Genomic DNA, 15972 nt, shown 5'->3' with positions numbered 1-15972 from the left:
CGTGGTTAATTCCTATTTCTCGGGGACTGGGTGTTTGTGCTTCGTATTCACATGTACCAACTAGCAACCACCAGAGAAATACCCAATAGAGAGCATGTCGCTTCACGTAGGGCGGACGACAGGAAAGGCACCCGGCGATAAAACAGGTCCAAGCCCACATGTGACCCTATCAGAGTGTTGTCACCCACGTGGGAGCTATTAACCTAGTATTTCAAAAAACTTGGAAATGTATTGTAATCAGTAATTCCTCTTCCTATAAATGGATATTTGTCCCAATTTATCGCATTGAATTGCAGCTTTATCTTTTAAAGCTCCATCAGACAAGGACAGCCCCTGTCTTTACTCCCAAGTCTTCCCAGCACAACATTTGAAACGTTTTCGTAACACTACTCTTTGGTCAGAAATCACCACAGAACAGATCATGCTGGTTTCCTTTCGATATTTTCCAGTTTTCGAATCGAATAATCCTGGTGAGGGGTCCATACATTGGAACCGTGCTCTAATTGGGGTCTTACCAGAGACTGATACACCGTCTCCTTTACACTAAATACCCGCTATTTACTACCCCGATGAAGATAACACTTGGTGAAACTTACAACCTGCTGTCAATCTCACAACACTGTCGAGGTCTGTTTACACTCGCTGACAATCCCAGTAGCTTATAACCTCGTGCAGCCGTATTATTAACGTTCATTCTCGAAATTGTTTTGTTCAAGTTTTAATGCACCTTGGCGAACGTTGCCTTGAAAATAAACTCTTGGAAAAATGACCTCATTAAAACTCGTCCTCTATTATTAGCCATCAAGGAGCAAACTGCTCTGAACAGAGACCTTCACTTTACTCTCCCAATCATGCTTTTAACGGAGTGTAGTCCACATCTATTTTGCCGCACTGAAATCTCTGGAGATGACTTCTTATACTGTTCGGACTACTGGAGAGCTATATTTCCTACAGATTTAATCAATCAATCAATCAATCACTACTGATCTGCATTTAGGGCAGTCACCCAGATGGCAAATTCCCTATCTGTTGTTTTCCTAGCCTTTCCTTAAATGATCGCAAAGAAATTGGAAATTTATTGAACATCTCCCTTGGTAAGTTATTCCAAACCCTAACTCCCCTTCCTATAAACGAATATTTGCCCCAATTTGTCCTCTTGTATTCAACTTTACCTTCATATTGTGATCTTTCCTACTTTTAAAGACACCACTCAAACATATACGTCTACTGATGTCATTCCACGCCATCTTTCCACTGACAGCTCGGAACATACCACTTAGTCGAGCACCTCGTTTCCTTTCTCCCAAGTCTTTCCACCCCAAACTTTGCAACATTTTTGTATCGCTACTCTTTTGTCGGAATTCACCCACAACAAATCGAACTGCTTTTCCTTGGATTTTTTCCAGTTCTCGAATCAAGTAATCCTGGTGAGGGTCCCATACACTGAAACCATACTCTACTTGGGGTCTTACCAGAGACTTATACGCCCTCTCCTTTACATCCTTAACAACAACCCCTAAATACCCTCATAACCATGTGCAGAGATCTGTACCCTTTATTTGCAATCATATTTATGTCATCACCCCAATGAAGATCTTTCTTTATATTAACACCTAGGTACTTACAATGATTCCCAAAAGCAACTTTCACCCCATCATTCCAGTTATTAAAACTGAGAGGACTTTTCTTATTTGTGAAACTTACAACATGAGTTTTGACCTTCCTTATCATCATACTTCAGTGGAATAGCCTTTCCTAAAACCGAACTGCCTTCTATCAAACCAGTTATTAATTTCGAAAACATGTCTAATATAATCAGAAAAAAATGCCTTCCCAAAGCTTACATACAATGCATGTCAAACTTAGTGACCTGTAATTTTCAGCTTTATGTCTATCACCCCTTCCTTTATACACAGGGGTACTATAGCAACTCTTCGTGCATTTGGTATAGCTCCTTCATGCAAACAATAATCAAATAAGTACTTCAAATATGGTACCATATCCCAACCCATTGTCTTTACTATATCCCCAGAAACTTATCAATTTCAACCGCTTTTCTAGTTTTCAACTTTTGTATCTTACTGTAAATGTCACTTTTATCATACTTCTTTAGTATTAGTCTCCTCCTCTATCTGGACATTGTCCTTGTAACCAACAATCTTTACGTACTGCTGACTGAATACTTCGGCCTTTTGAAGATCCTCGCATACATTATTATTTTCCAAAATAAACATTACAAAGAAAACTCGGAACATCAGTCACGCTATTTCCAGAATACAAATTAGATGTAGTTCGTCGAGAGCTTTGTTTTTAGGTCAATAGGTTAACTAACGATATCTTAACACAATGCAACCTTGAGGCTAACAGGAACCACAAATACAATATTAAATTAAAGTTAAGGCATCTGAGTAATTGAGTCGTGAATCTGGGCAAACTCCTATGTGAAAATACAAACGAACATTAAACGTAAGGTGGAACTGAAACCAACAGTGCTTATCCCAAGGTAGCCCATCCCGGGAGCGAGGATTCGCCTACGTGCGTCTGATCGCTGGACTGACGAGAAAACAAAAGATAGACAGACCACATGCCTCAACGAATATGTGGGCGCAGCCCAGATCCTTTGAACGAATTTAGCCCATCGACCTTTTGGTCTTGAGTGCTGCTTTCGACAATTGGATGAAACTTTGTTAGGGAGAGAGAACACTTTTCAAGTGTTCAGTACAGGGCAGTAGTACGCATGACAGACTCCTTCTTCGGTCTTAGACCAACCTGTGTATATTTGAGAATAACTGCCCCAATATGCATTGATGAAATTTGTTACTTTTTCGTTGATATTCGTATTGCAGATTATAAAATCTGGAAGATGAAATGTGGATGGTTGAAATACTTAAAGTTCATACCTCTGTCGAAATACTGGAAGCGATGTATCTTGAAGAGTAAGGGGTATGATGTGCTGCAATTTCTTGATACTTTTGACCAATAAAGGTGTCCGTATTCTTCTGTTTATTCCTCTGTCACACAGTGGAAGGAGGTAGCGCAGTTTAGATCTTATAGGGTGGCTAGTTATGGACGAGCGTTGCAGAAGAAAGTTGTTGGCAAGCAGATCACGTCTTATCTGAAGGGACATTTCTTTAGCCTCTACCAGTAGGGCGTTAGTAGGACTGGAATTCATGGCTCCGACACATATTCTGAGTGCGCGGAACTGTAGGACATCCAGTTTTCGAAGAACATACTGCGGTGCGTTGCCGAAAAAGATGCAGCCATAATCTAGTACAGATCGGATTAACGATCTATATAATAGTAATAGGACAGATGGGTCAGCTCTCCACCATACTCGACATAATGCTCGGATTATGTTTAACGTTCGGCCCACTTTAGTTGCCAGGTACTCGACGTGGGTTCTCCATGTAAGTTTACTATCGAGGTATAAGCCTAGTAGGTTGGCTGAAGTCCGTAAGGGGAAGGAATATGGCCAAAGGTGTACAGATGGTGATATTGAGTGGAGTTGTTTTCGAGTGAAGACAATAATAGAGGATTTTGTTGGGGATAAATTAAGACCTGTTTGAAATGTCCAGGTGTGGAGTTTGCCGGCCCCGTGGTGTAGGGGTAGCGTGCCTGTCTCTTACCCGGAGGCCCCGGGATCGATTCCCGGCCAGGTCAGGGATTTTTACCTGGACCTGAGGGCTGGTTCGAGGTCCACTCAGCCTACGTGATTAGAATTGAGGAGCTATCTGACGGTGAGATAGCGGCCCCGGTCTAGAAAGCCAAGAATAACGGCCGAGAGGATCCGTCGTGCTGACCACACGTCACCTCGTAATCTGCAGGCCTTCGGGCTGAGCAGCGGTCGCTTGGCAGGCCAAGGCCCTTCAAGGGCTATAGTGCCACGGGGTTTAGGTGTGGAGTTTCCTTGCAGCGTCATCTAGCCATAAACATGTTAACCAAGGAGACTGCGATGATGCGTAGATACATACGCCATCTGCATACTGAAGAACTTTGACTGTTTGTCTAAACATGTGATCGAGATCTGCAGTGTAGATGGCATACAGTAAAGGACTCAGTACAGCACTCTGAGGGAGTCCTTTTGTTACTAGTCTGGGCCCATACAAGGTGTTATCTTGGGTTCGAATATCCATTGTCCGCAGGAAAAATAAATTATACACTGACTGACAGAGCAAATGCAACACCAAGAAGGAGTGGTCAGAACTTTATGCCAATTGCAGGGTAGACTGACATCACTGAGGTATGCTCATGATGTGAAATGCGCCGCTGTGCTGCGCACGTAGCGAACGATAAATGGGACACGGCGTTGGCGAATGGCCCACTTCGTACCGTGATTTCTCAGCCGACAGTCATTGTAGAACGTGTTGTCGTGTGCCACAGGACACGTGTATAGCTAAGAATGCCAGGCCGCCGTCAACGGAGGCATTTCCAGCAGACAGACGACTTTACGAGGGGTATGGTGATCGGGCTGAGAAGGGCAGGTTGGTCGCTTCGTCAAATCGCAGCCGATACCCATAGGTGTCCACGGTGCAGCGCCTGTGGCGAAGATGGTTGGCGCAGGGACATGTGGCACGTGTGAGGGGTCGAGGCGCAGCCCGAGTGACGTCAGCACGCGAGGATCGGCGCATCCGCCGCCAAGCGGTGGCAGCCCCGCACGCCACGTCAACCGCCATTCTTCAGCATGTGCAAGACACCCTGGCTGTTCCAATATCGACCAGAACAATTTCCCGTCGATTGGTTGAAGGAGGCCTGCACTCCCGGCGTCCGCTCAGAAGACTACCATTGACTCCACAGCATAGACGTGCACGCCTGGCATAGTGCCGGGCTAGAGCGACTTGGATGAGGGAATGGCGGAACGTCGTGTTCTCCGATGAGTCACGCTTCTGTTCTGTCAGTGATAGTCACCGCAGACGAGTGTGGCGTCGGCGTGGAGAAAGGTCAAATCCGGCAGTAACTGTGGAGTGCCCTACCGCTAGACAACGCGGCATCATGGTTTGGGGCGCTATTGCGTATGATTCCACGTCACCTCTAGTGTGTATTCAAGGCACGTTAAATGCCCACCGCTACGTGCAGCATGTGCTGCGGCCGGTGGCACTCCCGTACCTTCAGGGGCTGCCCAATGCTCTGTTTCAGCAGGATAATGCCCGCCCACACACTGCTCGCATCTCCCAACAGGCTCTACGAGGTGTACAGATGCTTCCGTGGCCAGCGTACTCTCCGGATCTCTCACCAATCGAACACGTGTGGGATCTCATTGGACGCCGTTTGTAAACTCTGCCCCAGCCTCGTACGGACGACCAACTGTGGCAAATGGTTGACAGAGAATGGAGAACCATCCCTCAGGACACCATCCGCACTCTTATTGACTCTGTACCTCGACGTGTTTCTGCGTGCATCGCCGCTCGCGGTGGTCCTACATCCTACTGGGTCGATGCCGTGCGCATTATGTAACCTGCATATCGGTTTGAAATAAACATCAATTATTCGTCCGTGCCGTCTCTGTTTTTTCCCCAACTTTCATTCCTTTCGAACCACTCCTTCTTGGTGTTGCATTTGCTCTGTCAGTCAGTGTATATACCTCGCACGTATAGCATTTAGCTTTTCAGAAAGTACTTGTATACTAACGCTGTTATATGCCCCAGATATATCGAGAAATATGGCGGTAAGGTAACCATGGTTTAGAAATATATGTTCAATGTCCGTAGTCAGAATGCTAAGATGGTCGTAAGTAGAGCGACTTTTCCGGAACCCATATTGAGATCGAGGCAATAAATTGTGAAACTCTAACCACCACTCCATTCAAAGTTTCAACAGCCGTTCTGTAAGAAGCAGCTTCGTTTTAAAATTGGGACAATAATCTGCGTCGTCCAGTCGTCAGGAAAATTGGTTTCATTCCAAATATATGTGAAAAGTAAGAGAAATATTTCCTTGGCATTGCGAGATAAGTGAGAAAGCATGCAATAATGTATTTGGTCATATCCAGGCGCAGAGTTAGCAGTAGTTTTTAAAACTTGTTCTAATTCATGCAGCGTGAAAGGTAATGTGAGAATATCTTGCGTAGGACGGGAAAGTTCGAACGGTGGACGCTGTTTTGGAGGAAGTGAGGTCGTAGGTGGAGCAATAAGATCTGAAAACTCTTCTGCCCAACATTTAAGTGCTTTAGGGGTTGGCGTTGTTTTCTTCATTTTGTTTACCATCGACCATATTTGCGATAGAGGTGTATCCTTGGTCAGTTTTTCACAATAAGATCGCCAGCTATTCTTCTTTACCCTTTACAGAAAACGTTTGACTGCCGCATCTATATTCTTGTAATTGAGGAAATTTTCCATTGTAGTTGCTCGCTTTAACTTGCTGAGGGCCTGATTTTTCTTAGCTATCTGTCGACTGTATTCGGAATTCCACCATGGAACAGGGAATCTTTTTGAGATGTTGGTTTGTTTTTGTTCAGGAATGGATATGGCGGCAGCTAAATGAATGGTGTGTACGAAGGCGTTGTATTTATCAAGCGTGGTTTTTTCATGTAACATAAAGTATGTATATGCGTCTATCACCTTTCTGTATTTGACCCAGTCAGCGATTTGAACGTTCCATTTAATGGTGGGTTTGACCGGTGAAGGACGAAATGGTAAAACAGGCGAAATGATGATAGCATAATGGTTAGAACCCATTGGATACGGCAAGATTTTCCAATGAAAATCAGATGAGATTTTAGAAGAACAAATGGTTAGGTCGACAGCGGAGAGACGTTGTCCCGGAACTGGTAACAGGGTAGCCGATCCATCGTTTAACACAAATAAATTGAACTCATCTACTGTTTGTAAGACAGCATCACCATATGTATCATTTATCCCCCAACCCCATGTGCGTTATAATCACCACAATAGAGAAAAGGTGGCTCTATCTGTTGCGTAAGCCGATACCATTCTTGAAGCTGAATTTCTGTTCGTGGTGGGCTATATGAAACCAATGTAATATCTTGGTTGTTAATGCGAACTCTTGCGGCAACGGCCTGAAAACTTGCAATCTGCGAGTGATCAATAACTGCTTCTACGTATGGAATTGTATTCTTTATTAATATTGCTACCCCTCCATAACCGTCTTCTCGGTCCTGTCGGATGGTATGATAGCCAGGAATGGTTAGACTAGAATCGTACTTAAGCCAGGTTTCACTCAAGGTGGCGAAATCAATATCTTCAGTGTATAAAACTCTTCGTAACGTCTCTTTATTTGCAAGTACGGAACGTGCGTTCCATTGGAGAATTTTATTCATTATCTGAAGTAAATATACTTGCGATCATGTTATGTATTATAGCCGGGTTAAAGGCCTCGGGTGTTGTAGATTGAGCTTGAGTAAGGAGGAGCATGATAAGGTTAAATATCTTTCCGATCAAATGCTCATAATTTTTGGAGGCGGTTGTCATGATGTTATGTGGTTGGGGGGGATAGGGGTTGTGGGAAGTTGGTGTTACAGGCAAATATGGGGAATATACTGACGTTGTTTAATCGATGGATAATTTGGTTGTGGTGTAGATGGGGGAGGACGTCTCTGGGGCCGGTGCAATTGCTGTGGTATGCGAGGATGCACTTTCATCGGCGTTTGTTGTATTTGAGGAGGCATTATTTGTTGTTGATGGTGCTATGAGATTAACGACGTGTTGTTCAAGTTGTTTACTTGCTGAGAAACCTGTTCTGGATACCGAGGCTGCATGTTAGCCGGCGAGATATCCGTGCGTGGGAGATGTGGCTGAAAGTCCGCTGGAGACGGGACCGCTGATTGTGAGAGAGGAGGGAATTCTTCCCTGCTTTGCCAATTGAAAGACGGGGCCATTACAGCAGTAGAGTAATTTCTGTTATGTTACATTTTGATTGCTACTTCTTGAGATACATTATTCTGAGCCATAAGGTATTTGATTTCGGACCATTTCTTGTACTCGGGACACTCCCTATCCGTGGCTAAGTGTGGACAGTGGCAATACATGCATGTCGGTGGTGCAGTGTCAGTACAAGTTCTTACGTCATGGGGTCCCGCACACCTGCTGCAGCGTTGCTGTCCTCTGCATTGAGATAATGAATGGTTATATCTTAAACATCGGTGACATTGCATCACTGGAAAGATGTAAGGTTGAACTTCGCATCGTGTTCTTAGGATATAAATATGTTGAGGTAGATGTTGGGCACGAAATGTTATGAGGCAGACTGGAATTTGTCGCGTGTCTCCATTGGGAAGCTTCTTTGTAAATCGTTTCACTTGGGAAATGGAAATAGCACTCTGGATTTCTTTTAGAATTTCATCTTCACTAAATGTCGTGTCTACATTTCTGATAATCCCGAGCCTGTGCACAACACTGCTTGGAATATAGACATCAAGGTGTTTTTCCTTCCTTCAAAAAGTTTCCTTCAACTAGCTTGTTTGCTGCTATTCCGGATAAGATCTCGATACGAAGTCTATTCTTACCAGAAGGTTTAATGTCCAGAACTTGTTGACGGGGAATTATATTTTCCCTAAAGATCAATCGTCCTATTGACATCGGATGTAAGTTCCCTATATTATCCTTAGTCCTTTCAACAACAACAAGGAACGGTCCGTTATCAGTATTATTGTACCTATTATTTTGACTGAGACGGGATGACGACGGTGTACCCGCAGTAGAAGATGACGGGGCAGCTAATGGGGTATTAACATAAAGTTGGTTTGATGCATTTGTGTCATTAGTTGTGTCGGAAGTGTCATTTTCATTCTCAGTATCCATATCTGCTGAATGTTCCATATGTAAGTTGGGATCGGCACGAAACCGCTTAGTTTTAGGGTCTAAATTGTACTTTATATTAAAACTATTATGACTATGTGTACCTGTACTTGATCCTGATAAGTTGCCGGTGCTGACGTTGCTCTCTTCATGATGTCGAGTACGTAAAGTGTGATGTTGCTCCACTGGGAGGGCGTGTTGCTGTTGATCTTGAAGATCTGCTTGAAAATCAAGAGGATTTATTCGTAAAGGTGTTGTAGCTGGATCTGCGTAACAAGTCTGTAGGGCAGAATTAATAATCTGCCCCGTATCGGGCGGATCATTCATAGTCCAGTTGATAATGTTACCTGCTGCTCAAGAACGATAAATATCCTACACGAACACTGAAAGCTGTACGACGGAAACACCAGGCTATGGATGAGTCACGAAAGCGACTGCACTCCACGAACGTTGCGAACGTATTGCGCTAAATGTCGTTATGAAGAAAGTTCTTGCAGAATGTGATCAGTAGACAACCGGAGAGAGTGGAGAACCTTGTATTACTCCCCGTCTTTTAATTATTGGCTTTCTGTTCGTTAAACTCTCCTTATCTAGTATTTTCACACTGCTGCGCCATTATAACGGTGAATAGTCTTTATGAATACAAAAGATAGCGTCTTCTCCATGTGCTTTTATCCTGTTCTCAAATGTCTAGGAATACCAGAACAGCATCATTCCTCTCTGATTTGATTTGAATGAATAAAATACTGATTCTAGTATAGAGATGTTAATCTGAGTACCAGGAGAACAGGTGAACCTGCCCTGATGTTTACAGAAACCTACCAATGTTCGTACAGGTGTATCAAGAACACGTTGTATAATTCTTCGAAGAAGAGAACAGCTCGCAGTAGAGAGGTCGGAGGTATACCAACACATTTCTAGCTATTTTCAAACATTCTGGGACAACAGACGTTGTTAGCATGGTGGATGCAATAAGTGCAATTACCTCATCCCCGTCTGCTCTTATAAGAATATGATCTGATCCTGGAACCGTGTCAGTGCTAGTGACAGTTGTACTTTCCGTGACATCAAATATACCTGCCGAACTTCACGTACATATGGATAGATTAGACGTTCACAGTTAAAACTGTGAGGAGAAATGGTTCTATATTTTGTTTATATTCACTTACACATTCTTGTCATTTAACACAGCTAACAAAACAAAACAAAACAAAACCTTCCCACAGTGAGAGAACTGTGGTATTCACGACCCTTTTCTTTACTTCTCTTGGAAGATATTTCTGGATTAGTGGAATCTTCCTAGTTCTTTTGGCTATTGAAGGTTCGCTTTATCCCCGAGCCTCATAAAGGTCTACTGCAGGGTGTGCCTATTTAGGGCCGAGAAGTAGATGAACAGCTTTGGTCAAGAACCGGATAAACTCTCGTAAGTTGGAGCAAAACAATTCGTCGTTGTGTTGATTTTGAAATGGTGCTCTCCATTCTTGTAAGCTCTTTTCAAGTTCGTATTCAAGATTAGGTGACAGGCTTCGTCTAAACCATTATCTACATTGCCTGGTTATGGCATAATAGCAAATGTTAAAGAAACTGGTTCAGTTTACATTCAGAATGTCCGACAACAGCGGTAGTTCTGAGCTCTAACACTAACACCGTGCTTTCCTTTAAAAATCTTCACACAGAACTGAACAGTTTAAGTCTTCATAAGAGAAGGAACCTGTGAAGTACCTGTTACTGTTTATAAGGAACTTGTTGGATACTTCATAACACAAAAAGTCACGAACATAAAAAAATATCTAAAATTATCACAGGAATTCTACATATAAGCAATAAGAGCGTAGTTATTATCTAAATTTTAAAAGAAAGCACTCTAGTATTTTGATTACAATCACAGCCTATCGCCGCCGTGCGGTTAGGGGCGCGCAGCTGTGAGCTCGCATCCGGGACATAGTGGGTTCAAGTCCCACTGTCGGTTTTCCGTGGTTTCCCACTTTTACACCAGGCAAATGTTGGGGCTGTACCTTAAAGCCACGGCCGCTTCCTTCCCATTCCTAGGCCTTTCCTGTCCCATCGTCGCCATAAAACCTATCTGTGTCGGTGTGACGTAAAAAATTCGAAAAAAATATTAACAGGCAAATTAAAACATTATTGCACAGTCGTCAGTAGGAAGTGCCTTTAAAGAACAGAAGCAGTGATCTTGAAATAAAAAGAAAGGAAGTTCCTTCGAAAAATCTTGAGTTGAAAGAAGTCGCAAAATGACGAACATACTTTCCAGTCGAGATCGAAACAAATACTCTATAAAACCATCGAAAAAATAAGAAGACGATGAGGAAAAGAGGACTTATGTACACATTAGAAGGATGAATCAAAAGAGGTTGGCCGACAAAATACTCGTACAAGAAACGTGGAGAACGCAGCTTACACAGGTGCACAAAGACCTAGCAAGGTGTCGAGGACAGGGAGTCAAGCTACAGAACATATTGGCGAAAGAAGAGAAAGACTTAAGGTACCTCGGCGAGAGTGCAGAGATACGGACATGTAGACCTGCCTATGGTCGTACTGATTAATGATGAAGAATAACAGTATAAACATCAAACCTCCGAGGCAAGGGAATTTACCCGTTAAATATTCAAATCCCTCGATATGGTCGGAAATAGAACTCGGGTCTGGAATAAGCTGATCACTCAATGGAGCCGGATAATAATAATAATAATAATAATAATAATAATAATAATAATATAAGACCTATCTGTGTCGGTGCGACGTAAAGCAACTAGCCAAAATAATAATAATAATAATAATAATAATAATAATAATAATAATAATAATAATAATAATAATAATAATAATAATAATAATAATCCTGGGCTTTTACCAATTTATTCAGGTCGCATTGATTGTAGATTCGGATCAGATTTCCGGCGGGGTGCCCTTCTTGACGTCAATCGTATATAGAGGGGTATATTCTGTGTTTCTGTGGTCCTTGGTAGTGTGATGTGTCGGTGTTGAAGAGAAGTCCCCGAGACAAAGGAATTAACGATATTCTGTTAAAATCCCCGTGGCCGGTCGGGAAGCGAACCAAGGACCGAAGGCCAAGCAAGACGTTGATGTGGATGCGGCCAGTCAAAGTCCAAACTGCAGAGCGCGCTGTTCGCTCGTGGCGGGTGAACTATATGCAGGCGCAGCTCATCTGTGTGGGACAGTAGAGTACTGTAGGTGTTAGTGGTGCGCCGTGATGGAGAGCACCGTCAAGATGGACACGGCCACGGACACCGTCCAAGTGATTACCAGCACGTCCGCGCAGGAACAAGTCTTCAAGAGGCTGCCTCAGAAACAACCAGTGGATATACGGTTCGACAACCTGGGATTCACTGTGTCACTTGGCTTTCGTAAAGGTAAGATTGTCAACAGAACACATATATATTGCTAGCTGCTTTACGTCGCACCGACACAGATAAGTCTTATGGCGACGATGGGATAGGAAAGGCCTAGGAATGAGAAGGAAGTGGTCGTTGCCTTAACTAAAGTACAGCCCCACCATTTGCCTGGTGTCAGAATGGGAAACCACGGAAAACCATCTTCAGGGCTGCCGACAGTGGGGTTTGAACCCACTATCTCCCGGATGCAAGCTCACAGCTGTGCGCCCCTAACCACACGGCCAACTCACCCGGTAACAGAACACATATACTGCCAAAACAGCGTGACTGTAATTTCAATGCTTTTCTAAATAAACCTATGGCGTGTCTAACCTCGGCATCTCTGTTATTTCTAAAAAGAAATTCTGTACCACAGAAAGCCTGTAAGTACATAATGTGCTTTAGGAATATGTTGTTGATACACTCACTTATACGCATAAATAAGTCAGACTGTCTTGCTTTCTGAAAAGTAATTCTATTGTCCTAAGCCAGTCTACTAGATAATCAATCTGTTTTACTTGACTCAAATTTCCTTTTAATTGGTGAATAAAGTATGTATACATTAAGTGGAATAAAGACGTTTCCGAAACAGTGTGAAGGAAGATTCTTTTCCAGTTTGATCATCGTGCGATCGAGTGTTGCTTGGGAGCTGGTTGCTTAGCACGGGAGAAGGTGGGTTCGATCCTCGCCATTGGCTACTCTCAAGATGATTTTCCATGGTTTCTCATTTGAAGACTCTGCCTCTGTAAGTGCGACATGAACATGGAATTTCCAGGCGGTAGAGCGGTCAATCCTACGCCAGACCCGAGTCGAATGTACTGGCACATGAACACCCCCTGTGAGACCAAATTTCGGCACCTCGGCGTCTCCGAAAATTATATAAGTAGGTAGTTATTTGTACGTAAAACAAATAATATCAATTATGTGTCCTGTGCAGCTGTGATTATTTAAATTTAGGATTGACAAGGACACGTGACCTAAAATGAGATAACATGTCAGAAATTAATTGGAGTGTTGTTGTAACAACTTCTGTAAGCACAATAGTGAAAGGTAACGAGTTCTAGAATTATGACCTTTTTTTACGATCCATTAAATATGGTGGTATTGATGTTCTTATCTGAGCTGGTTCAACGTTCACTTAATGGGAGAGCGTAAGCACCGGCCGTCCTGAGTGTTCCCGTCAGAGTGTTGTTTGTTCCTTAGAGCGCCGGGCTAATGCCAATCGGGAGCTGACAATCTGCACATTGCAACACGTTCATGACGAAGTTCAATGTTACTTTTCCCCCGGACTGCCGTAAGAGGAATGTTTCCACCTTCAATATTGTACCTACTGGTAAATATAGCATCCGCAAGCCACCGGCGGTTCATGCATGGATGGACGCTAAAGAGAACATAGTGACATTAACATGACACATTCCTGCTACTTACATGACATGGCTGAAGCTGCAGAAGATAATTTACTTACAATAGAACTTGCGGAGCTGTTGGATAATAAGAGAAAGTAACGTTTGATTTTAATTACTGTATTTTATAATTAATAAAATAAAGATCGTGGTTCCCCATTCCACACTAAGTACAGTAACGTAGATATTGTACATTAAAATGTACATACTTATTGTAAGAGTTACGTACTTCTACAAATACAAATGGTGTCGCTACAGCCCTGCCCAGCTCGACGGTCTGCAAATTACCATGAATCCTTTCGGCAGTTATTCTTGTTTTTCTAGACCTGGATCGCTGTCGCACCCTCCAATAGCTCCTCAGTGGTAATCACGTAGGGTGAGTGAACCTCCAACAACTCTCAGATCCAAGTAAAAATCCCTGTACCGAGCTCGATAGCTGCAGTCGCTTAAATGCGGCCAGTATTCGGGAGATAGTAGGTTCGAACCCCACTGTCGGCAGCCCTGAAAATGGTTTTCCGTGGTTTCCGATTTTCACACCAGGCAAATGGTGGGGCTGTACCTTAATTAAGGCCACGGCCGTTTCCTTCCAACTCCTAGCCCTTTCCTGTCCCATCGTCGCCATAAGACCTATCTGTGTCGGTGCGACGTAAAGCAACTAGCAAAAAAAAAATCCCTGTGATGGCCGGGAATCGAACCTGGGGTCTCCGGGTGAGCCTTACACCACGGGACTAACTATACAAGTTATTACTGATTTTTTTATTTTTTTTACAATTTGCTTTACGTCGCACGGACACACGCCCAAGTCTTATGGCGACGATGGGATAGGAAAGGCCTAGGAGTGGGAAGGAAGCAACCGTAGCTTTAATTAACTTTTTACAGCCCCAGTATTTGCCTGGTATGAAAATGGGAAACCACGAAAAACCATATTAGGGGTGCCGACAGTGAGGTTTGAACCCACTATCTCCCGGGTGCAGGCTCACAGCTACGTGCACCAAACCACACGGCCAACTCGCTCCGTAAATTACTGAATTACTTGCTACACTGTAGACAGCTCGAAAAGACTTTTTGAAATATTTTTTGAAGGTTTGAACTCATTCAGATGGCCATTGTTGAAGGAAGAAGCCTTGCATTCCAACGAGATCAGACAGAATATTGTTGCTGAGGAAACAAATCCATGAATCAGCTGATAATTTGTAGACTTCGCACCTTCGTTTATTCGTCGAGTAAATGTTAATAATCAAATTCCTATTGCAGTTCTAGTCCCCGGCGTAGTTTTGACAAAAATTATTGTAGACAACCTCTTATTTTTCCGCATTTAAGGACAATTTTACTCTCCGTCCCGCGTAGTAGGGAAAATAATAGTAATCCGCCAAATGTAAAACACATTTCAGTTGATATTCGTAGTGTAAACGCGGTACATTTAGATAGTATCTTGCCTGCTATATTCGTGTGTATCTATTAGAGCATAGTAGGATCAAATAGTACCAATAATAATGTCTACGCATTTAGCTTTATTGGTAATCTTTGAGTAGTTCTTCCGAATTACAAACTTCTAATTTTCATTTCTGTTTGTGCTTATTAATAACATATTGTAATTAGGATACGTCTGAACGTAGTTTTAAAATTATTGTGGTGTATTTTAGTATCTTATCAGAAATTAGCGTGCTTATTATATTGTAAAATATTTGTGTAGCAGAATTATCTGTAGAAACTGTCTTACTAGAATTCTGTTGTAATTAGGATAGGTTTAACTGCAGTTTAGAATTGTGTAATTCTTGTGTATTCTTTTCGGTATTCCGTAATTGATGATGATGATGCTTGTTGTTACGGGACCTAACAGGTATTCAGTAATTAACGGCAACTTTATCCTATTAGGGTGTTGTAGGATAAAAATATCATATGACTAAATAGTATTATAATGTAGTAGTATATTAATTACCTTATTGTCGTGTGATCTTTGTCAACTATCCTTGACAATATTTCTTTCCTTTCAGTCTTTATTGCACATAATGAGTTATTTATTTTTCTTTTCTTTTCATTTTTTTCCGTAAAGAATGGCTAAGGCGTGCAGTTGTAGGAACTGTGGGTGTGGCCAGGCATTAAGGAGTATGAGGGAGGAGTTGGAGAGTTTGAGGGAGATAATTAGGATTCTTTCAGAAGACAGGAAGGAAGGTAGGCCTCCCTCAAACAATGTACAGCATACAGTAGGTATAAAAGAGGGATGGGGAGGAAAGGGAGGAATTTTAGATGACAGGTGGTCGAATGTTCTAAGGGGAAGGAGATCGCGGGCTAAGGGTTCTATTCAGGATCAGAATTCGGGAGAGGTGTCTGTGAGAAATCGGTACGAGTCACTGCAGATAGAACAACAGAAGAAAGATGAGGAACAGTTGCTGAGAAGTGTGGAAGTAGGAG

General features: G+C 42.8%; 2 protein-coding genes across 3 annotated transcripts in view; one reads left to right on the top strand and one right to left on the bottom strand.

Annotated features, from left to right (window-relative positions):
* LOC136880810 (WD repeat-containing protein on Y chromosome) overlaps positions 1-15972 on the bottom strand; it is a 231280-nt gene that overhangs the window by 207642 nt on the left and 7666 nt on the right. The window lies entirely within an intron of this gene.
* LOC136881226 (ATP-binding cassette sub-family G member 4) overlaps positions 11913-15972 on the top strand; it is a 113027-nt gene continuing 108967 nt past the window's right edge. Inside the window, exon 1 of one of the 2 annotated variants that reach the window (XM_067153959.2) lies at positions 11913-12136. In XM_067153959.2, the coding sequence (XP_067010060.1) occupies positions 11977-12136 (160 nt within the window). In that variant the 5' untranslated portion in view covers positions 11913-11976. The remainder of the gene's footprint in view (positions 12137-15972) is intronic. The other variant, XM_067153960.2, reaches the window with a different exon arrangement.

This window comes from Anabrus simplex, chromosome 9, assembly GCF_040414725.1.
Source record: "Anabrus simplex isolate iqAnaSimp1 chromosome 9, ASM4041472v1, whole genome shotgun sequence".
NCBI lineage: Eukaryota > Metazoa > Arthropoda > Insecta > Orthoptera > Tettigoniidae > Anabrus > Anabrus simplex.
This window is presented reverse-complemented; position numbering and strand designations above follow the sequence as displayed.